Genomic DNA, 26,894 nt, shown 5'->3' with positions numbered 1-26,894 from the left:
GATGAAGTGCTGGGTCGGTGCGACCTCACGAGAAGTAGTCTTTCTGAATGTACTGTATAGTGAAATTCTCTCACAAAGGTACAGAATTTTAATTTCTCTGACTCCTGAAAGCTGCTATCCCAACTGTAGCTTTCCACCCTACAGTAAAGAAATTCTGTTGCAGGAGAGTTCTAGGAAATTTCCACTGTTTTCTTTTGCTTGGGCTGTTATGTGAACAGAATCATTAGTTTATTTTGAGTTTGTCTTGTCTCCACCAAACACAGAAAGTCACATTATATGTTTATTTCCCCTGCAGGCTGGTTTGCTTAGGCAGAGAGGGGCACCTTGGGAGAATGCATGACAGCACTGATACAGAAGTTAGGGGGAGACGGATAGAGATCCTGTAGCAATATGGATCTGAAAGAGGACAAGAAGGATTTATACAACTGGAAGGTGTTGTCAGTGTATGCCAAGAGCCATTTGGAAAGCCTTGTTCTGTGTTGTGCAGAAGCTCATCAGGTCAAACATGTAAAAATTCAATTCTAGATAAAAAGCTCTGTCCAATTCCTGAGAAAAATTCATTTCACCAAACTTGCAAGTGTTTACATCTGAGCTAATCAGCAGCTCACTTTAGAAAGAAATCTACCACCCAATGGAGAAAAACAGGTACTCTGAGGGCGCAATTCATCTGATCTACTTTAGGCATCTGTTGTAGGGTAACATGAATCTCACCCTTGAATCCCCTTGCTATATTTGCTAGTTCTCCATTAGCTACGAAGGGAGCTCAAGGTAACTCGCTCAGATTTATATACTGATACTTAATCAAATGAATCACATTCCCGGAGTCTGAGTGGTGTTTGAACTACACATTGTGGAATTCCATATGGACAAATTTATCTGCTATTACATCCAAAAATCCTTCTCATCAAATAAATGATGTAGTCCTTATGAAAGGTACTATACTGAAAACTGTAGCAGCTAAGAAACCTTATTTGCTTCAGGAAGGAAAAGAATAAAATAAACAGAGCTAGTGCACGTCTCACACTACTCCATCTGTGAGCTTCCATCCCATTGCTAGTGTGGAGAGAACAACTCACCTTCAGTAGAGGGTCAAAATGAGCATTTGTTCCCTCTGCTGAGATTGCCACTGGAGCTGCCAGTTGTGTGGCTGATCTGGTTCCTTTCATGTTCCCTCAGGAGCTGACTGAACAGTCTGCATATATTTCTCTTTTTATAGACACATATAGTGAACAGACAAAAAAAGCTTGTATCAGCACCTCTTACTCTCCTTTCAATTTATTTCAAGCATAGTTAATTTTTGCTCGTGTATGTGTGTCTGGGTGTTATGGAGAGACTATTTCATGCACAAAAGCCATTTTTATTTTTTTTCAGTGTACATCAGCAAGACTTCTTATATTTCCCTAATAAGGGATTACAGTTAACACCACAACAAGCAATATCAAATACTTCATATGAACAAGCAGCCAAATGACAGTTGCTGTGAGAACTGTAGTTGAATTTGCAAGCTACTGCAAACACCAAATCTTTGCTCTGCTATTTAGCTAATAATGAGCCAAGTGATGGCTGCTGCCATTCTGCTGAAGAGTGGAGATGGCCAAAAGGAACTTTGCTGCACCTTGCATGTGTCAAAGGCAGCTATCACTTGACTGCAGGACTACATAAAGAAGAAATAAAATGCATGCTCCAGGTGGAGAGTCAGATGAGCTGGATGTGCTGGAGAAGAAGGGCATGTAGTGATGCTTTTTTTAAAGTTATCAATCGCAGTGCTTCTCACTGCTGATCTGAGCCAAGGAATCAAAGGAAGGCCCCGACTAAAAGAATATATCCCTGCATGGAGCACACACAAAGCCATAGTGACCACCTCCCAGTACGGCTCCCCCTACACAAATCCCCTCTCTTTCCTTCCAGGCTCCTGTGCAGCACCTGAGGGTGAGGAGAAGGCATGGCTTCTGCACAGAAATCTTAATTGATGTGCACTCAATCCGGAACACAGGTTTTACAGGAGAAGGATACAAATAGGTTTTTTAAATGCCAAAGCAGGTAAATTACTGCTTCATCATTCCTTAATGGAAGAAGTACACAAATCATTCACTGTTAACTTCTTTTTGTTGTTTTTTTTCTTCCAACTGTAGAAACTCATGCTAAAGCTAATAATACGACTAGTGGCTGTGTGACAAAATATGAGCATAGCTCTGCTCTTCCACAAATTTCCTCTTGCAGAGTAATAGAGAAGACCTTATTGGCACATAGGACAATTTAGTGTTTGTAAGAGGGAGTGAAAAATGGCAATGAATAGATTCTCTGAAAGAGTGGGGGATGAATCCAGAAGGACAAGGTGTCCTTCTCTGCAGCTTGTTCATTACTTACAGAGAGTTACCGTATTGTGAGGCAGAAGCCTGGAATTCTAACAAGTCAATACCAAAGCTCCGTGGGATTTCTTGTTCCTGACTTCAGTGTCTGTATTTATTGAGTGAGGACTGATTGTATAGGGTAATGTAATTTTCCAAGCCTTTTTAAAGTAGCAAAGATTAATGAGCAAGGTGAGGCACCAAAGGCACTAGACAGTTCTTCAAAACCTGCTTCTACTCTTTTTTTCCTTTCCCCATCTCATAAAAAATAAAATTCCAAATCTTCCAGGTCCTGGGCACTGACTCAGCAACATCTTCTTTTGAACTTGATGTTACTTCAGATAAAGGATGGAGGGGTTGTTCTCCCATAGGAATCCAGTTATATGTTCTGACAAACATCTGACTAAAGCGTAGATCATTAAGGCTGGGCTGCAGTGGGCTTATTGTCAGGTTTGAAGCAAGAAGGAAAATCCACCTTTTTATAGCCCATGTATTGATTAATCATACCTACTTTCCTTTTTTTTTATGTTGGCAAAAGCAAGTATGGCTGTTCCATTAAGTCCCAGGGAAGGGAGAAGGTGGGCCCATATTCCCAGACCTTTATATTTATCAGGAAGCTGTGGAGCAGGGAGCGGGAAATGGTCTTGTTATCCTGACAGATGGTGCACTTTGCAAACCCACACAGTACGCTGAGGACACAAAGAAAGGTTGTATATGCTTGAAGCACAATGTGTYTCTGAGCTGCCAGTGAAAGCCAAGGTGGCTATGATGAACCACACTGCTCCACAACCTAAGCTGCTTTTCAGCCCCCAGAACTGTAACAAGAGACTTCTGTCATCTGGAGCATCCCCTGCCTCTTTCTTCACTGGATGGGACCAACCTCCCTTTTCCCCCTCCCACCCCAGACCAGCAGCACCTCCTTCTGCCTGGCAGCCCCAGCCTACAGGGTTCAGGTATGACCCTCCTACAAGAGTGCCCTTAGTGCAGCCCCATTCACTCTTATCATAGATATACATGGACTTAAAATGGAGGAAGAGGAGAGTGAGACAGCAACAGCGATCTGTATGCGAAGCACTCCCCTGTATGTCTGTGACTGGTGTTGTCCCCCCTGCAGATCTCTCTGCCTTGTACTGAAAAGACTTGCAGTGACAGTAAGACAGTGACAGAAGGCATCAAGCTGTGTAGGGCTTTTGGAAGGTGGTGATTGCACATGTTCACTTACTTGTGCATTTTCTTTCTTAATAAAAGAAAATATTGTGTATTTAGAGTGTGGGTGGGAGGTTGATCTCCTATCCCATTCCTAAATTAAAAAAAAAAAAAAAAAAAAACTTCCAGACAATGAACTGGGAAGTGCTAGCACAGTAAACTGCAGAATGGTTCAAAGGAAACTCTTTCTTATAAATATATGGTCAATGTTTCATATCACTAGGTCACCCTGCTATTCAGAAGGTAATCGAGTGGTCTGCTTTTCAATGTAAAATGTTGTAAAGTAAAAAAAAATAAAAAAAAGACAAAAAAAGCCCCAAGCTGTACCTTTGTTATAATGTTAGGCTGTCTAGAAGAAAAGGAGGGTTTCTATTCTGTCTTTGTTTTCACCTCACTAAGTTTTCACCTGATGCCTTTTAACAACCACTATTTAAAAACGATTTTATCAGGAAGGGTGGGCATTGATTTAGCAAAGTGCTGCAATTGCAATTAGAGAGTTATTAAACCCAATGCCAGCTAGTCTAATTAACATGAAAATCTAACTGAGGCCAGGGAATAAAGGTTTTCCTCCTGCTTAAGCTGTATGTTTATTACACACATAAAGTTACATTAAAAGAATACTAAGGTTGCAAAGTCAAGCATGCAAAAATTAGTAAATGACAAATTACAGTGATAACATCATGCAATTAATTCAGTTAATTTTGCAGAACAACTTTAATTCCAGAAAATTCCGTTTCAAATTCCTGACTCTGCAACCTTCATATTGTTAGGAGCATGTTTTATTTCCTAGATTTAAAGAAAAAAAAAAAATTCCTCTACAACATATGGACACCCACATGGTTCCTCAGCACGACTGCTTGGAACTGTTAGATCCACCACGCAGACCTCTCGTTTTAACAATTTAGCTGATAGCAGTAGTAGGCTGTTGTTCTCTACTTGAGTTGGTACAAAATGGGATGAGTTGCATATTTTGCCAGTGGGTTTCATATGGCYGACAGAAAAGGAACAATGAAGCATGAAAGATATGGGGCTATGGGTTTCATTGCTCATAGGTATCTTCAGATCTGCTGGCCATTTCTCTTTCACCTCCTCTATATAAACTCAGGCCTAGTTCCATCTTTTCCCTAGTCTGTATCTTCATCATGGTTCCTAGCAGACTTCAACATGCTGTTTCTTTGTCCAGCTATTCCCAGTCCCCCCACCTCTACCAGGTTGGCCCTAATCTCAGAAGTTGACCTCAGCCCCTTCCCACACTAGATGGCTCCCAGCCTCCTCTGGTTCTCTTATCCCAATTCATGTTCCTCACTCCCAGTCCCAGTTTCCATTCACAAGAAATCCCAGTCTCTCCCTACTATTTTGGAGCTCTAATTTTCTGATGAGCCTTACTAACCCCCTCTGTCATTACATCGTTTGACTTCCCTTGGTCTAGCTTTTGTTGCCTCTTGATTCAAGCAAGGAGCTACATTTCCTCCTAACCAACTGGGCACACAGAAGGGACAACCTCTGCTCTCTCAGTTCCAGTCCTCAGCCAAGGTGTAGCCTATAGAACCTTGCAGCAGCAATTAAAAAAACCCTGTAATTTTCTCAAGCCCTGAGAGGACAGTGTTAGTTTAGTTGTCTTGGTGTTTAGCATTTGGCTCCATGATGTTGAGTCTTCATAATTTTGTTAACTGCTGAACCAAGACGCCACTGAATAYGTGCAAACATGAGTCTTGTCTATCTAAATGTTTATAACTTGGCCAAGTTTGAAGATAGAAAAGTCACATACTGGATGGTATATCTTAAATTTCTGTTCAAAAAGACAAGGGCTCAGAAGAGCCCCCCAAAAAGGCCACCAGAAATTGTTTTTAATTGCTAGACATTCTACCCTTTTATTCAAGCCTCATTTTTGAAAACAGCTGGAATGACTTTGCTGAACCCTCTAAAATAATTCTGCTTCAGGCAGGCAGTCAATATGACAAATTTCAGTCTAAGCAATTGGATTTTGGCAAGGCTTTACAAAACTGAAAAGGGAGCTTTTAACCAGCAGAGTTCAGCAGCTCTGTTAATCGGCCTTGCCACCAGTCCAGACCATAACAAACAAAATACATGTGTATAATATGAATAGAAAAACATAAACTAAATGAAATAAAGATAAAACTTCTGGACAGCTGGAAAATCCTTAAAAGGAGTCAAAAAGGGAACGTGAGTGTTCTTGTGCTGGGGTTTTGAGAGTTGTAAATGATTTCTCAAAGTTTTAACCTCAGAAAAAAACATGAAATGGTTTTAGTCACTTAAAATGATGATACAGAAGACAAAAATTAATCAAGGTCTCCCCTATACATTCTGTGTTTGAGAATTTCTCTAGTGCTTACCTCTGCTGCTCATTTAAAACTTTTCTAGAAAACACTTGCTCCTGTGTGAATTTAAGCTTTGACAGATACTTTTTAAGTTCTGCTTGGATTTATAGATATGGCAGATTGTCAATAAAGCTGATCAGAAACAGCATCTTAGCTGACACACATGGTTGACCAACCTCAGGTCATTACTCCAGCGTATGTTTTTCTAATCTGTATAGACTCATTTTTCCTTCCCCTATTTCTGAGGATTACAAGCCCCATGAGCTTACAAGGTCAGCACCTAGAAGAAAGACTAGAAATTTCATGCCTTTCCTCTGCACAGAAAAACACAAGCTGGGCTAGTGTAATACAGGCCAGTGTACACAAACTAGCCTAATACAGGATTTAAGTCAGGACATAAATCACTACCTGACACCTGAAGCATTGGCATACACAGAATGTGCAGTATACAGCACATGCCAGAACTAGCCCCAGTTGCACTAACTAAAACCTATCCCTTTCTCCTCACTGCTCAAATATTAGACCTGAATGTAAACAGAAAAAAAATAATATTTTTTTCTTCTCTTTTCCTCCAGAAACCCAATGTTTACTCCCTCCTTCCTTCCCAAGCTGACAAGGAAGAACAGAAAGAACTTGAAAGCCTTCCTGTTTCCAATCCTGCTATTGTAAAGACTGCTTTGTCTCTTTCTTAAACGAGGCACTCTTCTTCCAGATATTTCTTTGTTGCTCCCTTACCTGGGCCTTTTCTAAATTTAGGGTAATGCTGCTGTCTGGGAAACAATAAATGTTTTGTGAGACTGCAGAGAAATGAGAGACTTGAGGTGAGGGTCAACCATGACTCCAAATTAGAGCATTAGTCAGTAACTCTCTTTTAGTGAATGTATATTCTTTATAAAGACACAGACAGGAACTTAGCTTGGGAAAATTAGACGGTTTGAGGGAGAAGAGGCACTTGACCTAACTGAGCTGAGGAGACATGAAATTCTGTGGAGGAGGAGAAGGAATGAGGAACAAGACAGAAACACAGCATGAGGGAGACAGTAAGAAAGCAAGCCAGAAAAGAAACTGCCTGTTGAAAAGACAAAAGGAAAACTTCAGCTTTTATGGACAAGGGAAGAAAGAAAGGAATAACTGATCTATCATAGCAGTCTGGCCTGCCTAGCAGAAAGGACCAGTAACTTGGAATCATCCCAGGGCATCCCACTTCATTGCATGCTTCATCCCATTCCCATGGGCGCATTCACTCATTGCTTCTGAGAATAAGGGGTCTCACTGGTGGAAAACTATCTACTTATCCAAGATAATGACTGGTAAATCCTTCAGTACAGGGAAAACCTCTAAGTCCTTGTGTAAATCAGCAGACACCACCAAAGCCAGCAGAGCTATGGCAATTTGCACCAATTGAGGATCTGATTCTCTGTTTCCTGTTGCCTACCTCAACATATGCAACCTCTTCCAACTGGCAATAACCAGAACAATTACATTTTTTTCACCAAATACAACTGACTTTCTCCTGAAGCAAGCCACTGTAAAAAAATAAAAAATAAAAAAACAACAGATGCTTTCTTGGACTGCCTGAACTGAAATTCTATGCTGTTTTTTTGTTTTGGTTTGTTGTTTTTTTTCTGGCATGCTTGGTCAAGTTTATCAACTGTTTTATCACATTCAGGCAGCATCACTTAAAACAACAAAAGGTATCCCTGACACTGGAAGAGGATGCTGGCAACTCTAGACTGAATCACTCACTAACTCAGCAGTTATACTGAAATGTTAAGTTGTGATGAACAAAAATGGAAGCTGTGCTCTCAACCTCTTGCTGCTTGGCCAGAAAACTCACAAATACACAGCTGAATAGAAGCAGCTGCTCTGTATCTCAGCTCAGGCTAAATTAGATGCTAGTTTCCACTCTGTAAGTTCAATTAAAAGAATTCCCCCTAAATATGCTTTATAGTACTATATAATCCTGGAGAACACTACTTACAAGCTTAGACAGTTATTGTGATCTTCTAAGAGTTTTGTGAAGCCTGAAACCAAGGTCAGATTTATTGTAGTTATAAAACCTTTCCATGCCAAGTTTTAAGTAAATTTGGATCTACTTATACTTTGGAGAGGAAAACAATCACTTCTTAGTGATCTTGCATAGTGCCAACTCCAAAAATCAAGGCAGTTGTGGATGAGTTTACATTTAGGTTTATTAAAACCTGAAGCTTAGAACCAAGTGGAGTGGGAGTTACAAGCTCACACAAACAGAGAAATAGGGGAGAAACTACAAAGAAGCACTAGTAACATGGTATCATCCCTTGATGTGGCTGTCTTCACCAATTTTTATGTACAGCATCTTYTACTGCAAAAAGAAAAAGAACAAATAAAAGGAAGAAAATAAATGTTCTTTTTCCAAATCACTCTGGACCACAACCAGTCCACTATGTAACAGAGAAAGTGCTAATGTTAGCAGCAATAATCTTCTTAAAGTGATGAATAAAGACCAAAATCTACACTAATTCTGCTGCATCTGAGAATAGCCTCCAGATTGCATTGCTCAGAAGGTCTGCCTGTGGCATGGGAGGAACAGAGAGAACAGCCAAAAATTAGAGTTTCTTTTTGAGGTTCTTCCATAATGGTGATGGCTCTTAGCTGAGAGACCCCAAAGGACTCCATTTTATGACACAGTCTCTTGCTTTTTATATATGTGGTGTATTGTTCAAAAACCATAAATACATAAAGAATGATTGTGTTGCTTTTCTCTAGCATAGGGTATGAGCCGCAGTTTGAAAGAAGTCCCATAGTCARTGTAGACTAGATCCATCAGAACAGCTCTAAATCATGACCAGTCTAGTCCCACTGTGCATATGACAAAGAGGCTTGTCTGCCTGTGGGCTGAGCGTATACAGTACTTTTAATAGATCCTTAATCTCCAGATTTCTTTGCACTGGAATCTGACAGAGCTATTTCTTTCACCTGAATTCAACAGAGAAAGGAACTTAAGCCAAGGGCTTAAGTTTGTCTGAGATAAGACAAACTGGTGCTGATTGATAGAATGATGCTCATGACTCATTGGCAAAGCCTGGGTCCATGCGGTCCACTGAGAGCAGCTGCCACCCATTAATAAAGGGGTCTGAAACCACATCTTCTATCTGTCTTCCTAGCTTCTTTGATAACAGAAGCCAGGAATGCTTTTTTCCAACTTCTTCTGGGTAGCAAAATATGTCTTTGCCTCCCAGAGGCAGACCTCCCAAGAGATATGCTAGCTTTAGTTACCAATAAATTTATTGTAAAGGTCACCCAGAAATTTTTGCTAGTGAAAAATACAGCTGTTTGCTTTATGAACAAAATCATTAGATGAGATCATAATACACCTGTGCTTTCCACTGTCTGCTAGTAATTAGTCTGCTGGCTGCTAGGCAAAGAGCAAGCTGCTTCAGGACGCCAAATGGCCTTGAATCCAGCTACCTCAGGCTGTCTCTAGACTTCCTCCCTGTTTGTGTTCTGAACCCTGGTCATCTGAGGTGAAGGGAAAGGGAGGAGATCTGGTTCTCATCTGGGCTATATAAACATTCATCTGTATAAACGAGGACATGGAGTAGTGTTGCGCAACTCCAACATATCTCAAAATGGAGCACAAAGTTAACTGGAACTCTGTATACTACATGTATACATCAGCACCAACACCTCATCTCAAAGTTATCAGAGCTGGTACTGTACATCATACTGAGTCTTTGCTCAGTGAAATCAGTATGAGGCCAGAATATTAAACCTATCTTCAAGCTGTATTAATCCCACCCCTCTTACACTGCTGCTTAGCTGTGCCACATGTGCAATAGAACAGAGAATCCAGTCCAGAATTTTCTACGTAGCTCATTCTTATTTCCTGCCCTGATCATGGTCATAAATTCTCTGAAGTGTCTATTGGGACCTCAGCCCCGAGGCCTTAAGGCTCATGTCTCTTTGCCTTAATGGTAAATATCAATTTCAGAGCCTGTCATTTGGTTGAGTCTCAAAGCCTTTATTTTAACCTAAGACATACCCAGTGCAGTCTGCAGTGATATTATGCAGATACGGCAGTGATGGGTGCCATATTCAATGTACACATTGCCCTGATGGAAATGGGGTGAAGTTTTGGTGTAACTGCAATAGATGTGAGTGCCCTTTCCTTTCCACTTTGTTTCCCTCCCTATGGGAGTAGCATGATGGAGCAGAAGAAGCTTATGGACTGTGGCTAAAATGAGGCACACGCTGAAGTGTGTGGAGGAAAGAATGGAGGGGTGGGAGGAATGAACTAATGTCATCTTCACACCTCAGCAACTTTTGGCCTGAAGTAATTGTTTAAAATAATTAAATTGCTGAAGTCAGAAAAATATTATGCAAGGTGCTGCCAATTTTAATGGAAATGAAACTGCTTTACGAACAGCGAAATATAAAATTATTAGTGAAAATGATTTACATATGAGAGTGTAGTGTTGCTTAGCTGGAGAAAACAGTGCCTATGTAAAGCAAGTACAATTAACAGAACAATCCCTTAAAAACTACAAACATAAAGCAAATGAGTGATCAAAGATAGCCTAAGCCTCAAACTACAGAAGTCAAATGTCCATCAGAAGTTAATGCACTATTAACGTGCAGTAAAACTAAAGATGTTCAGGTGAGGGGCTCTGTCCTATATTTTGTGTCTGAAAGAGAGACTTTTTCTCTGAAACGTTCTCAGAGATACCTACAAAAGTAGAAATGACTTAGAGTACAAAGGTGATTAGAAATCCAAAAGGCTAATTCTTAGCTCTGTCTGGCTATCAGTATGAGATCTGAAACTTAGATTAGAAACTGTGGAGCCAGGATAGTTTCTTTTGAATGAGTACAGACATGTAATGAATTCCAAAATCCTACAATAATGCATTGTTTTTCTGGCAATTAGCCTGGATTTTAATTAGTTTGTACTAATGAATACATTTGTACATGTCCATTCTTTATTGGCAGCTTTTAGAGGAGCTGGTAAATTGGTCACTGTGGAGTGCCAGTGTTTCACTAACACCTAAGATAATTAATGCTTTCCATAGCTAGAGTCAACCAACAGTCTSGGGGGGGGGGGGTAGGTATAAATTAGAATGAAAGATGAGATACTCAAAATACAGCTAGACTACTCATACATCAACCCACCGTTAAATAATGTTAATGTGAGACCCAAGATATGCTGAGAGCTGAGCTCCAGTCTCTGGACTACCCACAATATCTCCCAGGAGCTCCCAGAGCACCCTGCTCTATTTTCCACTGAGACTCTTGGAATGCCTTTTCCATATCTAGTCATATTCAAGTTTCTTCTTTTCTTGAAAATTCCTCCTTGGAAAATATGTATTTTTCTCAGTCCTTCCTATTCCTAATGTATTGCAGACTGGGGAAAAAATGAACTAATACTGAGTGCACTTGAACAAAGCAAATGCCCTCAGATCCAGTATTTTAGCTAACAAAGACCTCAAGCCAGCAAATATTTGGATGTGTTCACATGCAGGTTTTCATATAGAAAGTGGCCAGAAGACTGACACAAGGTGACCAAGATCAGCGAGATCTAAATAAGGATGGAAGTCCTTGAGATAGGATCAAGGTGGAATTAAATGCCCATGTCCAAAACTGACATTCTGAAAAATCCTGTTGAGCATCCACTTAACTCTGGAGACACAGAGGCGCTATAGGACTTTTATTCTAGTATTACCCACAAATTTCTCAGTCTTGACAGGGTTGAGCAAATCAGAAGCCATTATATACCTATAGCCTATTTATAGCCTCAGATTAGGTTGCAGAAACACCTAGCTCTCCAGTGAAGCTCACTCCAGTAAGTATCATATCACAAAAGAACCTATTTCTCTCTATTGACAATAAATGGAGCTTTAGGTCTCTCAGATATTGATGCATACAGCCAAGTAAGAGGAATTTAACCCCTAACCTAAGAGATGGAGTTTACCACTATAAATCCTAATAGCTCCTGCTCACCATAGGAACCCAAGATGTACGTGGGTTGAAGTGCCCCTTTGAGACACTTTTCTCTTGCACTGTGCAGGGAACCAAGGCACTTTACATAAGGTCCTGAAATCCATTCGGAAAGCCAGGCATTGAAAGTGAGGTGTTGCACTGGTTCATGTTGTAGTATCTCATTTCTTTTTGAAGTTTTAACTACTCTTTGTTTTGGTCACTAGCTCAGCTAAGGACCAAACTGTAATCATGTTTGTAACACTCCTGCTATTCTAAATTCTGGTGCCTGCTTGCACAGGGGAGCCTGATAATACCAAATTACAAGCTAAATTTCGAGCATCAAGCTAAGTGTATTAAGCCAGCTGTGTGCTATAAATTAAAATCTTAAAAACCTTCAGTAGAAAATGATTAACAGTTTATTGAATTACTAACAAGCAAGGAACTCATAAATAGAAAAGCATTTTCATTTAATTTACAAAACCAAGCCTGCTGGAAAAGAAAAAGAATAGAACAAAACAGAAGCTTATCACATGAAGTAAGGCAGTCAAAAAGAAAAGCAATGTTTATGCAACAGAAAATCGTAGTATCCAGTATTGTGCATTGATTGTGTTGCTCCTTCATTTTTCACTTCCACTGAATTTGAAAATATGCTGCTGAGCTGCAGTCACCTCTCGTAGCCTTTTAAACATCTACTAGAGTCTGGGGACACAGAGAGGCAGATCTTTATGTGGTGCAGGTCAGTCCAGTTCCATGGACTTTTACTGGAAGTATGCTGGTTTACATATGCCATTGGCTCTAGTCCTGGTACTGCTTCCAAACCATTCTTAATGATGGCAGGACAGATTGATTTCAAAGGCAACATTATTGCTTTTACTGAGGTCACCTAGGGATTAATATGGGATCCTTCATATGGATTCATATGGGTTCCTATCAGCAGCAAMGTGAAACTACAAGTTCCCCTACTCAGAGCACTGATGACAGCATGGTTTCAAATGAGTGCACATTTGTAGAAGTAAGCCAGCACATGTCAGGTATGTGCCAGTCACAGAAAAGAGGTCTCATTCTCCATGGTGCAGTCAAGCAGCACATGAATAATTACAGACTGATTTCCAAAAGAAATATGGGACTTGTCAACAGCGTAATTTCAGTTCTGCCTTTCCTCATTAACACTTGATGGGAACTCCAGCATACATATGAGTCATCTAAGAGGCAAAAACCATCAGCCTCACCAAAGCTTTATTATTTTTTTCCTAATTTACAGCTGGCTTTTTTTCTAATGTCCTAGCCTGAACTTTACAAACCAGCTTCTTGGAAAGCATTAGGGCTCCTAGCACCTTTCAGGTGCCCAAGCACCCCCCTGAGATGTGAGAAGAATTAGGCACCTCCTAAGCACCAGATTCCCAAAAGCTGTGGGAAGCTGGGCCCAAGTCACGCTGTCATTGTAAGGACAAAGGAACTGAGGAAAAATCTCACCAAATAGGGAAGTGGTGGCAATCAGCTAAGGGAGGAAAACAGGAGTCCGAAAGGCCAAACCCAGAGTATAACAAGGCAATGGCAGTCTGCTCTAACATCCAAAAACCTCAAGGAGAAAGGAGCATGTCAACACCCTCGTGTAGGTATCCTGAAGAAGCTTGGGCCTGGGACTTAAATGACTTAAACTTTAGTTTTACTGCCAAGTGTTATTCTTCCAGGCAATTTCACTGCTCTTCCATGTCCTCACTGAGCCTGGTTTGTCTGGCAGCACTGTAAGCTTCTCTGAGGTATGTGTGCCACCTAACAATAGGGCCATGATCCTGCATTACTACTGAAACTAAATTACAAGTGAGCATAATTCATGATGATTTCCTTGGGCTGTCTCTCATCTCAGTGCTGCAGGATTGCTGCAGCTCTGCTGATCTTCACCTGCTGCAAATGTGCAAAGGAGCAGACCGCATTAGCGACCATACATATCTATATAAACATGTTCACTTCTCTTCCACATTTTCAGAAATGCAGCTGCATTTTTGGATGCACTCAGCTTGTGAACATCACATGTAAGCAGGCACACACACGAGTCTTTCAAGCTGTATGCAGGCACTGTGGGTGCAACAAAATTCCCATAAATTAATCAAGTTTTTCTTGTGGCAAGCTGGAAAGAAAGAGACCAAGGCAGAAACTGTTATTGTTATCTCTATTTTTAAATACTTGGAAGACACTCAGTTACTATGGTGGTGAGCACCATATAAGTACCTAGAGAGATATATTTGTACCAGGAGTGTTAAGCGTGAGGTTTTTCCATATCAAAGGTGCCAGCTTGCTGGAGATTCAGGGGGCCTCTAAGGAAAAAATGGTAGAAACATTTTGAAATCATGTCATTTTTAAGTCCTTTAAAAGAGAGTTTAAAAAGCTGAAACAGCTCTTATATGTTGTGTTGTTTTGCCACCCCCTCACAAGACTTCTGCATTTAATTTACTCTCCTGGTAATATTTCATCAGACAGGAAATCATTCTTTTCTTCTCCAGTACAGTTCTTTTAGAGGGGAAATGACACAAAATAATGTGCCAAAAAAAAGCTACATAATTAACACTATGCATCAACATACAAACACCCTTCATATGTATAATGCTATATTCTTTACATCAAGAGATGGACTTATTTGGTAGAATCACAACAGTAGTTACTAATGATACACAGAGTGAAAACTTGCAGAGAAGTCCAGAGGCAGGACACTGACCAGACTAGGAGTGCTGCTGGCTCTGCTAATTGATGAAACTTTTAATATGATGCTTGTTGAGATGCTTCTACTCAAACATTTAAAAATGGAAGCTCCTCTCATTACCAGATGAAATGCAGCAATAATACACAGTACCAAACCAGACATATCAGATAACAAAAAAATAAGACAGTATCTCCTCTATTGCAAGTATTATTCATTTAAGTTTAAATCAAGTGTATTCATTATTTTAAACTCCATCAGACAATCCTCACCAGGAAACCAGATGGCCAGTGTGCATACAGTCATGAGTGGGGGATATGTGAAGTTTCAGTGCAGAAGGCATCTATTTGATCTCAAGCAAACATAAGAAATTGTTGTTTTGAAAGCTTTTGTTGCTAGACAAACATCAAAAGTGGTTGATATGAAAATTTTTGTGACTGATCCTTGATTGTTATTACTCCCTCAAATAAATAAGCACACAGCATTCCTCTGGAGAGAGCTTACACACATCCCTAGCCTCAAGAAATGGAAATTCACCTAGGAGAGGAAATGAAGTTCATGCATAATTCCCTTCTCTTCCTTTCAGCATCCTCTCCAGGGAAAATCTGTGAACAGAGTGCCTTGTTATTAAAGGCTAAACCTGTCTTTAGCCAAGCCGTCAGCTGCCTGAGGGGATGACTGGATTCCTTAATACACTGATCAGTTCAGGGAATGGAAGAGGTATAGTCCAGGAGAGGACATGAAACATGTTTGGTCTGGTTCTGGGTAAACTAAGTGTGACAGTCCCCGAAAAAGTGTCTGAGCCTCAGCAGATAAGGCTGCCTGTTTCCCCCCAACCCCCCCACATAACTATGCCTTGCAACAGGATTAGTCTAGAACTGTTTGCTTTGAGTTTTTCTCCCTATTCTGACCTGAAACAGTCTGAGCTATAGACCATGGTGTTGAGCTCGCCCAGGATTTTTACACCTTTGTCCGAGCCCGAGCAATCCATACATGACCAAATACAACATAAATAACTATGCTAAGAGTTCAAACACTTCTGTAATCAGGCTTTGTGAAGGTGTTACATTATTTGACGGTTGCATGTACATCTAAGAATGTTGCTGAGACACAGACTTCCTATTTTAAGAGACATACAACAGTTAATTCTTGTCTCATGCTTCCTAAATCCCCACCGGTACTAGAGGGGTTGTACGAAATAGGACAGAATGTGGCTCTGGACATGCATGAGAAGAAATGGGAGAGAGACTGGGTAACTGACTGGGAGATCATTTGCAAAGCACCACTTCCAAGGGGCAAGCAAATATTAGCAGACCACTATGGTAAAAAGAGTCAAGAGGGCAAAGTCACTCGCTCCCAACACTCAACCTAATATTCAGGAAAACTTGGTGTTTAATTAGTTTCATGCAATGTCACCTTTCCTGACTTCTAAATGGTGCTGTGTGGTTGAAATGCCACAGATAAGCAGTCTGGAAGTTTTTTTTTTTTTTTTAAAAAAACATTGATTCAGCAAGTGCTTACAAGGCCTCTTTCATATTTTGCCACACAAGCAATGTTTTGTGGGAAAGACAAGATGCATAAAGCATTGTGATGCTACAGCTCACTGTCCTCCCTTGTGACTAAAGAACATGATCTATAGACCTAGACAGATACAGCAAAATATGTTCCATGAGTTCATTTGAATATTTATACAAGTTAACTTCATGTGTGCTCCCCTTCTTTTTGAAATCTTTTTCCACAAATAAGTTTATTTGTAGGGCTGTTCCCCAAAACAGTACATTTTTACATGGTCATTGGAGAATCTTAGTGGAAAATTAATTTTGAGTTCTTACCACAAATATTTGTACTAAAGCATACTACAATAATGATCCTGGGCACTGGCCAGGAATTAAAGCTCTATTGAGCTAAGCACTCTGCATAAATAACTGAAGACGATTATTCAGTCTGCTGGACCTAGAAAGATTTTTATTCTTCTGAGTGCAGTGTGCACAGAGTGCAGAATTTCCCAGATTCCTTAAGCAGATAAAGTTGGTAAATGGACTGTTGACTACACTGCAAGATGTATATACCTCTACCAGGAAGCCTCACTGAAGAGATCACTGTTCTAACATACATGATGAATACAGCATGGCAATATTTTTACATTTACTGTAAGTGTTTTCTAGAAGCATTCAGATTTAAGCAAGTTCAGACTACTCCATTTTAGATGAAAAAGATGAGGATAAACAAACAATAGAGTTCATAAAGTACATTCTCATGTAAAGCTGTCCCATGGTGTACCCCATGGAGAGGAGAAATCCAGAGCATTTATTCATTTATACTTTCCTGACCACCCCAAAGCAGAGCTCATATACCTACAGGACAAACAGTCAAGAGTAGGGAGTAGAAACTGAAAGGAATGACTTCCCTTTTTAAGTACAACTGACAATTTTGTTTTTACTGGGTGGGCCTACTCCACCATGCCATGTAAGTTTATGCAAAGCCATTCATTTTAATTTCACATAGACCCAGAAACTTATAGAATTTGTCATATGAAAACACATACATTCTGCAAATATTCATAATGCTGACTGGTAGATCTGATATTCTGAGAGAATGATTCACAAACACATCAACTAATAATCACATACCTTATGTACTTTCAGAAGAAAGGAAAAAGGAAAAAGGATGCTTCTAAGTTTGAAAACAGAAATAATTGGTTCTGATGCAATTTCCCCTGCAAGATGTGCTAGGTTGTAAGGATACTAGCTTTTAAATTACTCAGGAAAACCGCAGGACAATATGAAACAGAATGAGAAGTGACAAGTGCTAACCTACAAAGAAATTTTGTGACATTGCCAAAATAGTAAGAATAGGAAGGGTATGCTCATGGAGAATAAGTAGCACTTCTTTGGCTCCTGCTTTTGCATAGGGTGCATTTGCAAACATGATGGGCCAGACTAATAAAAAACAGATGAGCAAAAGGGAAACAATACCTTCTTATCCCATACTGAATCCATGTGACCAAGTCAGATTCATATGAAGGGGAAGGGATGTGGAGATAGAAAATCCAAAGGGAACACAGCAATACTACCATAGAGAAGAGCATTATGTTATAGTAGAGATGCCATTAAAATTTTGAAGGAGACAACTGGGAGGACAGTACGAAACCATGCCTTTACCAGCTTCTCCTGTAATGCTYCCATTTAAATATGTCTCCCTCTGTCAGGTCTTTGCTAGGCTTCCCAAATTTCTTTCTGGCTGAGACAAGACTTGATTTGTATTTCCCCATTGCCAGTGCTGTGTGCATTACTTTAAACCACCACAAACAAGCTTACTATGGTTGATACTCAATGGATCACAACACAAATTACGTAAGATTGTTTTCTTGGTCAGTTTATCCTCACTTATTTTCTTCTTTGGGCAGACTGGGGGACCATATCTGTTGTGAAGAATTGTGAGAAATCAAAACTTGCTGATTTTTCAAGGAGCACAGGACTCTTAACAGAGGAAGTGACACTTTGGGGCATCCACTTCCAGTGTAAGTTGACAAATTATGTCCCTAATGGGACACCCAGGAAACTGACTTGTTCTGCAGGTAGACTGAAGTCCTTCAAGACCCCCTGAGGTCTTTGGCAGCTACAGTTACATAGCTACAAGCTGCTTTCATGCAGATGCTTCTGTATGGATAGCATTACTGCTAATTACAGTCTACTACAGTGATTTCTTTAACAGCCCTTTAACTAGTTTTCTCCCAGGAAAACCGATCTGTTTCTCCTACTCTGACAACAGAATGAAATTGCACAGACTTCCATGACAGCAATAGAGTACATATTGGATGGAAAAGCTACTCCATAATATACTGTGCCCACTAATGCTGTCAGGAGCTTTTCTATCAACTTCAGTAGCCTTTTCATCATGCAACTGATATATCATGATAGYGCATTTTAATGCAATAGTCCCTCTTCCTTAGGAAGACTTGAATCATCATCTGGTTTTGATCATAACCTGTAAAAGGACAAGCTACAGCTTGTTTAAAAGGTCAAGATAGAGAAATGTCATTTGGAGCTTGACCAGCATCCAGGGAGGTTACTGAGAACTTTGCTGTTAACTTCAATGTGACTGACTGACCTGGGTGATTGTTCAGTATAACACAGATACAGCTTCAAGAACTACTGGGCTTGCTTCTGCACAAAAACAAGAAGATACACTGGTGTATATTATATGAAGTATTCTGGAAGAGAATCCTGTCTGCTAATGCCCAGTGGTCTGAAAGAATAGAGGGAGTTTTCTCCCCCCACTCTCCCACCTACCAGTCTGGAGGAATATTGAAGAAAGTTGAAGGAAGGTATCCATTAATGAATAATGGTCCCATGTAGGTACAGTCTATTCATCTACATGATAACCAGTAGAATGTGTATGGGATTTTTTCCTCCCATCACAAGTTCTCACATTCTGGCTTATCACTGCTGTACATACATTATCTCAAGCTGCACATTGTGCCTAGTGCAGGACAGACTTTTCTGAAGCTCAGTCTCTCCCATTGCTCATCTCCTTGAGCCAATGAGCAAAGTACTAGGACAAGGCAATGCCAGTTCAAAAGAACYTGGGACTGTTCACACACTTGTGTAATAAAATCCTTCAGTAGAAGTGAGACTAAGAGGCCCCTGCTGCAGTGGTAACAGCTAAACAAGACTAAGGATATCATGTTGCTGTCTGATGAGGGTCAAAAAAGAACATGCCTTCATAAGTGTCTACTACCACCACCATAAGAGGAGTCTTCAGACTGAATTCCCCTGAATGCTTTACAGTGACAGCAGTGCCATACATGTCTTGAGGGAGAGGGCTGATTGTCATGGTCATAGTTTTGTTTTCTCCATTTTTTAGCCAGCTTAGAGGTGGGCSTAGAATTCCTTTTCTACAAACAATACACGAATACGACTTCATCTATAGCAGTGTCTCCACTGCACAAATCAAAAATCCTGAAAACAGAGCATCTTTATTCCAATTGTTATTAAGGTTCATTTTCAGCAGCTCTTCCCGATTTTATGACCAAGAGCAAGGGCAGTGACCAGATACAAAGCTTCCCTCTGCAAACTGTTTTCATAGCACCACTCCTTTTTCATACCAAAATGAAGTGGTTTTGGTTTGGGTTTTTCCTCCCCTTTCAGGAGGGGGAAAGCTTCAATTTGACAGGGACATAAACATTAGAATTTGCTGATAGTAACAACCACAATGGAAAATATAAGACATTGRCATAATGTAGATTTCTTGCCAAAAACATGTTATGGAAAATCTATACTCCGTGTACGCAAATTTATAGCACACCCCACTTTCCAGAGGAATAAATCACTTTTTGCTTGAATTCTAGACACAGCTAATAAGGAAAGAGCTATGTTTTCCGCATCTTTGATTTAGAATTCAATCTCAGGTTGAAAGTTCTGACTGATACCCATAACTGACATTGGTTTGTCTACAGTGAAAAGGTATCCCTCTGTTTATWATAGAGATAGAAGTATGCCACAACTAACCAGAATCACATATTTGAATGATGCAGCCCTTTCTCAGTCAGAATTCCCTTTGAGGAAAGAAAGCAGAATGTCTCTAAAAAGGCTGCAGGATCAGTAAGTCTAAACTGAACTTGACAGGACAATTTTATTTGTGATGAGATTCAAGGTAAAATGAGCTCAGTTCATAATGTGCTCAAACAGTAAAGAGAAAAAAAATGCTTTTCAGCTGCCCAAAGAATGGGTGGCATAATTTTGCTTGCTTTCCTTTTTTGTTAACTTGAGGATTCAAATGGTTTTGCTGTCAGAGTACCTTTGTTCTTAATAATTTAAGACACTAACAAGCCAAAATATTTTTTTTCTACCCTTTGTGTTTTATATTACTAACATCYACTGATTTCATTTACTGTAACTTTATGTAAACAGCTCTGACGGGAACGTCACCTCTCTAATAGGAAAACTAAGCATAAAGATATCTCTTAATGTCTTAGGATGCATTGCCTCAGGGGGCCCAAAAATTCTGTTCAGACCAACACAAAAGTCAAAATGTTTATCCAGAACAACTGTTCAAATATCTCATCTCTGAAAAACCTGGCTCTGGACTTTTCAGAGAAAAGACTTGCATTTTCCTGCTTTTCACTAGAAAAGATGGACTACAAGACCAAGTTTTGATTAGAACAGTATATTTGCATAGTTCAATCCTTGTCCTGTTTATGAATGTCTACAAACTGATGCTGCCTCATATTCAGCTGGGTCTATAATTAAAGTTGATCAAAATGTTTTCCTTTGAAAACTGTTTCCCATGGTAATGGCATTTTAATCAAATTTTGATCATTTGTGTGTAAAATGTTTTTGCCTCCTATAGGAGGAAAATGAGATCTCAACTACAAAATTGCGATTGTCCCTGAAAGTTCAACTTGGCTTCTTTCTTTGGGGGGGAATAATGTTTTCTGATTCTAATTGGTTTATGCCATTCAAGGGGCAGAAATCGGTTCCTGCCTGCCACTTTGTTAGAGTCCATACTCCCTGACTAGATCAAGAAAAGCAATGACTCGCCCTTTAGAACACTGGAGCGTGAGTCCTGATTCACCCCACCTACACGGAGTGCCAAAGTTTGGAGCCTGTTTGACCCAGAATCTTTCCCTGGAAGCTGCTCCCAAACCAGAAACATTTGTACTCTGTCCATCAGAGAAAATGAATGGCACCAGAGTGAGGGCATCAACTGCACTTCCTGCCTTTGTCTTGCAACAAAAAGGAACAAGTATCCTGGGACATGGGCCATGTTCCTTATTTCTTCTGGAAAAAAGGCAGCAGGTCAGATTACATACATTTTACACATTTTTACCACTAGGAGTACTCTGTTTGAAACAACCATCTATTTATTCAGTGGGGGAAAGAAAGGGATCAGCCTGCCTGTCTCTACCAACTCTTGAAGGAACTCTATGCAAGTGACTCCTAACTTCGGTATCTCAGTTACGGGCCTAACATTAGGCAGGATGGATCAGGCCACAGAGAYTATGTTTATGAGCAAGATCTTCGTAATTAGTTTACCTTTATTCACCTTCCCCATTCACATAGTAACTATACATGATCTAGCTCAAAATATTTAAGTCTTATGTTTTTTTTCTCATGCATTTCAAACTGTGTCTGTTCTAGCCTCATTTGCACCTGCATTGACTTCTGTAGAATTCTTCTGTTTACCTTAATATGAGCTCAGAATCAAGGTCTCTTAGTATGTGGTTTGAACACAAACTGAAGCCCTTCCTGTTTTTCAAATAGATACAGGAGGTAAGAGATCAAGCCAAGGCTCTTGCTGTCTGACAACTGTCATTAAAGATTATTTTGATAATGGAAAACAACTTAGATCCATATTCCCCAGCAAGAAATATAATCTGTCCTTACCATTCTCAGCAGATGTTTTGTCTTTTCCATTTGTAGCTCCGGTTCCTTGTCTCTGGGAGAAGAAAAAAGTGGTTAGAACAAACTTGGATGCACACTTTCCCCCTTAGAATTACTAGCAGTTACAGCCTCTCTTCAACCTTGGATAGTCATTCACCTTCATGAAAAATTGCTTTGAAACACTACCAGTCAGAATAGTAATGCTTAGCACCACCTAGGCATAGCTGTATAACTATGCACATASAATTATTATCTGTTAGTGATGGAGTAAGTGTATTCAAGTTTCCATCAGAGCAAGGGTACGAGCTACAGTAGTACATCTCTCCAGGTCTGTCATGAATCATTTCCATGATTCAGTTACTTTTTTGGTCAGAACACTCATCTTTCTGCCTTTGTCACAAGCAGAGAGAACTTTTCACTTCAGTTCAGTAAGTAAAATATAATTAAAAGATGCAGTAATGGAAAGTTGTTTTAACCAAGGAATAGCCTCATGGCTTTCCATGAAACAAATTGTAATTTAAGTCTCTTTACTAAGTGATAAGTGGTAAATGCCAGTGCAGTCCAAATATAAATATACACAGTGACAGAACTGTATTAGTGTGGTTACACTATTATGCAACTTATTAGCTTAGGAAAGGCCACTCAATGAAAATTATGCTGCATCCCCCAGAGACAGCATCTCACAGATGGAGATAAAGTACTTTAGTAAGCTAGTATGGTAAAACTTGCATTCCTTATGCAAAGTTATTCATACTTGTGTGTATTATTGAAATGGATTAAAGAATTTGGCCTCTAGGGTTTCCATCTGAAAAATTAGGAGTATTAAATTCAGTGAATAAATCCAACTGCATTCAGGCAGAGGAAGCACATCCTCACACATCAGGAAAGCTAACAGCTGCAGCAGCACTGCAAGCCAAATCCTTTGCACCATAATATGGATGGTCATGTCAATTTTCATATGAAAAATCATATAGGCATATATACCTTTAAGGATTTAGTCTTGAATGCTTGATTAAAACTCTACTGTCCCTTCATCTCCCACAGTGGTTGCATTTTCAGGGTATTCTGTGTATATGGAACTAATCATGACATTAGTACAAAACCTTCACATATACTCTTAATTCTTACTGTAGAAAGCTAGAGGGAAAAAGTTCTTCAGTCCCCTCAGAAGAATAGCAGGAGAGCTACATATGGTCTACAGAGCTTCCACATGCCTGTGGTGAGGTTTCTCATCTCCCTTGAGATAGCAAATGTTAGTGCATATCTCTGCTCCACTGGCTCTACCTTCTCTCACACTCTGTGGAATAAGACACAGAGCATCCCTACAGAAAAGAGTTCTGAGCCCATAACCACAGCTACTGTTTCCCTGTGCAATGGAAACATTTTTGTTTCTCCCTGGAGCCTCATTGCCTCAGACAGGAGAGAAAACTTTGCAAATAACATCAGAACAGAAGGGAGGTCTGACAGGATAAAGTTTTTATAAAAGCATAACTTACCAACAGCCAGAAATCAATAAACTCACCCAACAACCAGCTTGCCAAAGATATTAACCTTTATGCCTTTATTTAAACTTTGGTTAATATTTCAATGCTGGCTGGCTTACAGGATTATTATTAGCAGCTGATTCCACATTTGAAATTAGATTTCAGTGCAAGTTTGCCAGGACCTCCTTAAAAAGGAAAATACAGGATTTTTCCTATCTAAAAACTGTAACCATATCACTTTTTCCTATTTATTATTAAATGTTTTTTTCCAGGTTGTTTTATTTCCTGAGGGTATCAGGATGTGCTGTTTAGCATTTATGAAAGCTTCTCTTTCCTCCCTAGGCTACACCTGTCAGGGTCAGCCTGCTGTTGATGGAGTGCTAGAATAGGGATGCACACATTTATTTCATGTCTCAGGATTCAAGGCAGTAGGGGAAAGTTCTCAGACAATGAATAAAATCCTGGTGCCATTAAAGTCAATGAAAGTTTTACTATTCATAAAGCCAAGATTCTTCTGTACATCTGAAATCAGTCTAAAAGTGTTACAGCCATCTATTTGATTGGTGACCACTGAATATATAGAGAATGAAGCCTGAAAGTCTGCCMAATGAGCTTCTGACACCTTTCCTTCCATCATGTGTATATCTTTATCTAAAAGCACTGTGCTGTCTTCCCAGAGATTGCAGTAGATTTAGGCAAAAGTGAAAAATCAGTCTCTCCTTAACAAGGCATTGAAATTCTTGTGAAAAAGCCGTATACTATGTGATCATCCACCCACAAAGCCTTTAGCCTTTGATTTTAATTCACTCAGTGGACCTATTTTTTAAAATAGTTTAAGATGCTGGTAATACTAGCACCTGGAGCCTCTTGCTTCTTTCATTACCTTGCATGATGCTTCTACAGGCTGCAAGATAAGGCTTTGCTTTTTAATGCTTTATTCAAAGCATGGGAGGAATAAACACTGGGAGAAATTGGGGCTATTTTCAAGAAGTAATGGAATAAGACACTTGAAATGTTGCTAACAGATACTGTCCTCACACAACAGACCAAATTAAAATCAATGAAATAAAACATTAATTTCTGGGGTTTGTTTTTACACAAATAATCTACAGGTTGTTGACCACATTTAAAAGACAATAGTCCAACTCTTGTTTCTTATAACTTGTAGCCAGCTTCTCTTATTCATAGCTTCTAAAACTCCTCAGCATTTTCTAATGCAAGTACTACTGTCCATCAGAGGATAGAAACATTGAATAAGCTTTCAACTAGGCATCAAAGAAGAAATATTAGGGCCAAAATGAACACAAGTGCAAAACCATAATGATTATACAGTAAGATAGGATAAACAGTTTTGTTGCTATGTTGTGTAGGAGGAAACAGTTGACTGCTTGGGTTCATATTAATTTTTAACTCAGTGGTTTTGCAGAATAAAGGCACATCATTAAAAGAGTCTCCAAAAAAAAATCAGAGTCACTCCAGATTTGTCAGAGGAAAGAAGGCTACTGCCATATGCCAAAAATCACAATAAGAGAAGAATAAGTTTATTTTCCTGCAAAATTCAGTGCTATACACAGCAGCTGTTGAATGTGGCATGAGAGACTGTACTAAATTAGTCCCCCTGGTGTACAAACTAAGGTCAGAAGTGAATTTTCAGCAGGAGGACTTTTAAGAATGTTAAATTACTGCAGTAAGCTTTTCTACTCCATTCCTCCAACCCCTCTTGCACCCCAAGCCTAATTTTTGCCTTTAATCTTACATTCTGTTCCTGTCTTGAGATTTCCTGACCTTTTCAATTATGCTCCCAGTTAGCACAGTGTTCAGGATTGTAGCCAGGTGTTGATTACAAAGGTTTTTTTTTTTTTAAATGAGCCGCAGAAAGTCCAAAGCTAGGGAAGTGAAAGTGCCAGGAATCTCTAACAAATGGGCCCTTACAGTAATCACATTACTCTGCTTCATCTGAGTGTAGGGCCAGCCAGGTATAGCACGCTATATCCCAGTAAAGCAGCAGCTGCAGATTTGCAGAGGTGGAATGTTTCTACAAAGAACAAAGCAGCATCCAAGGGTAGAATTAAGAGAATAAAAACAGTAGAAGTTTTTTTGTAAAGTTCATATTGGAAACAGCTACTGTAAACTTGACTAGTCTGAGAATAAAAACCTAATTTTCACTAACATAAGATGTTTTAGGATATTCTGTTCTCACTGACTGCAGAGGAACAGCAGTGAAATTTGTGCATATCCTAAGCTTTTCATAGACCTTGTTTTGCTTCAGGGTCCAACTCCAACAGAAAAGGCATGATGTGTATGACAAGGAAACATGTTGGTGCAATACAGCACAAAGAAAGGTCTGAGCCTTTGGTCAGCAAGCCAGCTGCATGCCAAGCCAGCCTTCTTCTGTGCAACCAGGAGTTCTCTAATTTGTYTGATAAAATTTATATACTTCAGAGAAAACTGTTTCATAAGTATCTAATTTTTTGTAGCCTTCTGCTTTGAGTTCAACTGCTCTAGCCTCAGAAGGAAGAGTACTGAAAAATGTTTTTACAAATTTAGATTATAACTTTTCTGCAGATAAAAATGTCACTATAAATATCTGCTTAAGGACTTTCCAAGGTTTCCAACTAAGGAAAGCTTGGAATTTCCCTAGTCTACAACATAGTGATAAGGAGATAAAAGCAATTTATACCTGTCTGTTTCTGTTCAGGACTAAATACTTCCTGTTCAGTGCCTCAAATTAGGACAGTCGTAGGGGATTTTATCTAGGAATGAAGAAGGAAACAGAACTCTTGCAGGCCTATTTTTATTTAGTGTTGGTTGATCTTTGAAGATACTGAGAGCTTTCAATTATTGAAACATGTCCCAGTTGAGGTTTATTAGACTATGGGCATAGGTAGATCCCAAAGTATACTTTTACCATAACTGCCTGAAGCATTATAGTGCATTTTTCATTTTCACCTAGGCAGAATTTTGATGATATTGCATTACCATGCTTACTATTTCATACACAGTGAAGACAATGAATTAGAAATAAATATGGAACAAACACAGAAGATCCTGTTCAGATGTGGGACTTCCATATTTCACACAGACTCTTTCCCCTGTAGTTTGTCCAGTATACTATACAACTCCCATGATGCTGAGAACCCAAAGAATCTCCCATGCTTTTTAGCACCAGATATCTTTCTGATTCTATTCAACAGCAAATTCATAACATATGCAATTTAATTGGGCATTGAGGGAAACATAGGGTGTTGATCAATCAATAGCCTATGTGTACATGCCATTTGAAGATAATTATGTGACAAGGTGATATCCTGAGCTGGCTGAAATCAATTTGCAATTGCTGTTCTTTCACACTCTAGAAGAGAACACAAGCCTTATGTCAGAAATTAGATGAATATCCAAATTTAACTAAGAAGGGCAAAAACCAAGCAGCTATGACCTGAAACAAGTGAATATGTTCTGCAGAATTTGGTATTTCAAGGTTT

The 26,894-nt window shown here is 39.5% G+C and overlaps 1 protein-coding gene across 1 annotated transcript in view; it reads right to left on the bottom strand.

Annotated features, from left to right (window-relative positions):
- PCP4 (Purkinje cell protein 4) overlaps positions 1 to 26,894 on the bottom strand; it is a 54,383-nt gene that overhangs the window by 11,613 nt on the left and 15,876 nt on the right. Inside the window, exon 2 of the mRNA XM_026079154.1 lies at positions 21,932 to 21,983. Within this exon, the coding sequence (XP_025934939.1) occupies positions 21,932 to 21,983 (52 nt within the window). The remainder of the gene's footprint in view (positions 1 to 21,931; positions 21,984 to 26,894) is intronic.

Source organism: Apteryx rowi, unplaced genomic scaffold, assembly GCF_003343035.1.
Source record: "Apteryx rowi isolate R43461 unplaced genomic scaffold, aptRow1 scaffold_493, whole genome shotgun sequence".
Classification (NCBI taxonomy): domain Eukaryota; kingdom Metazoa; phylum Chordata; class Aves; order Apterygiformes; family Apterygidae; genus Apteryx; species Apteryx rowi.
Note: the sequence above shows the minus strand (reverse complement) of the source record. Positions and strands in the feature narration are given on the sequence as shown.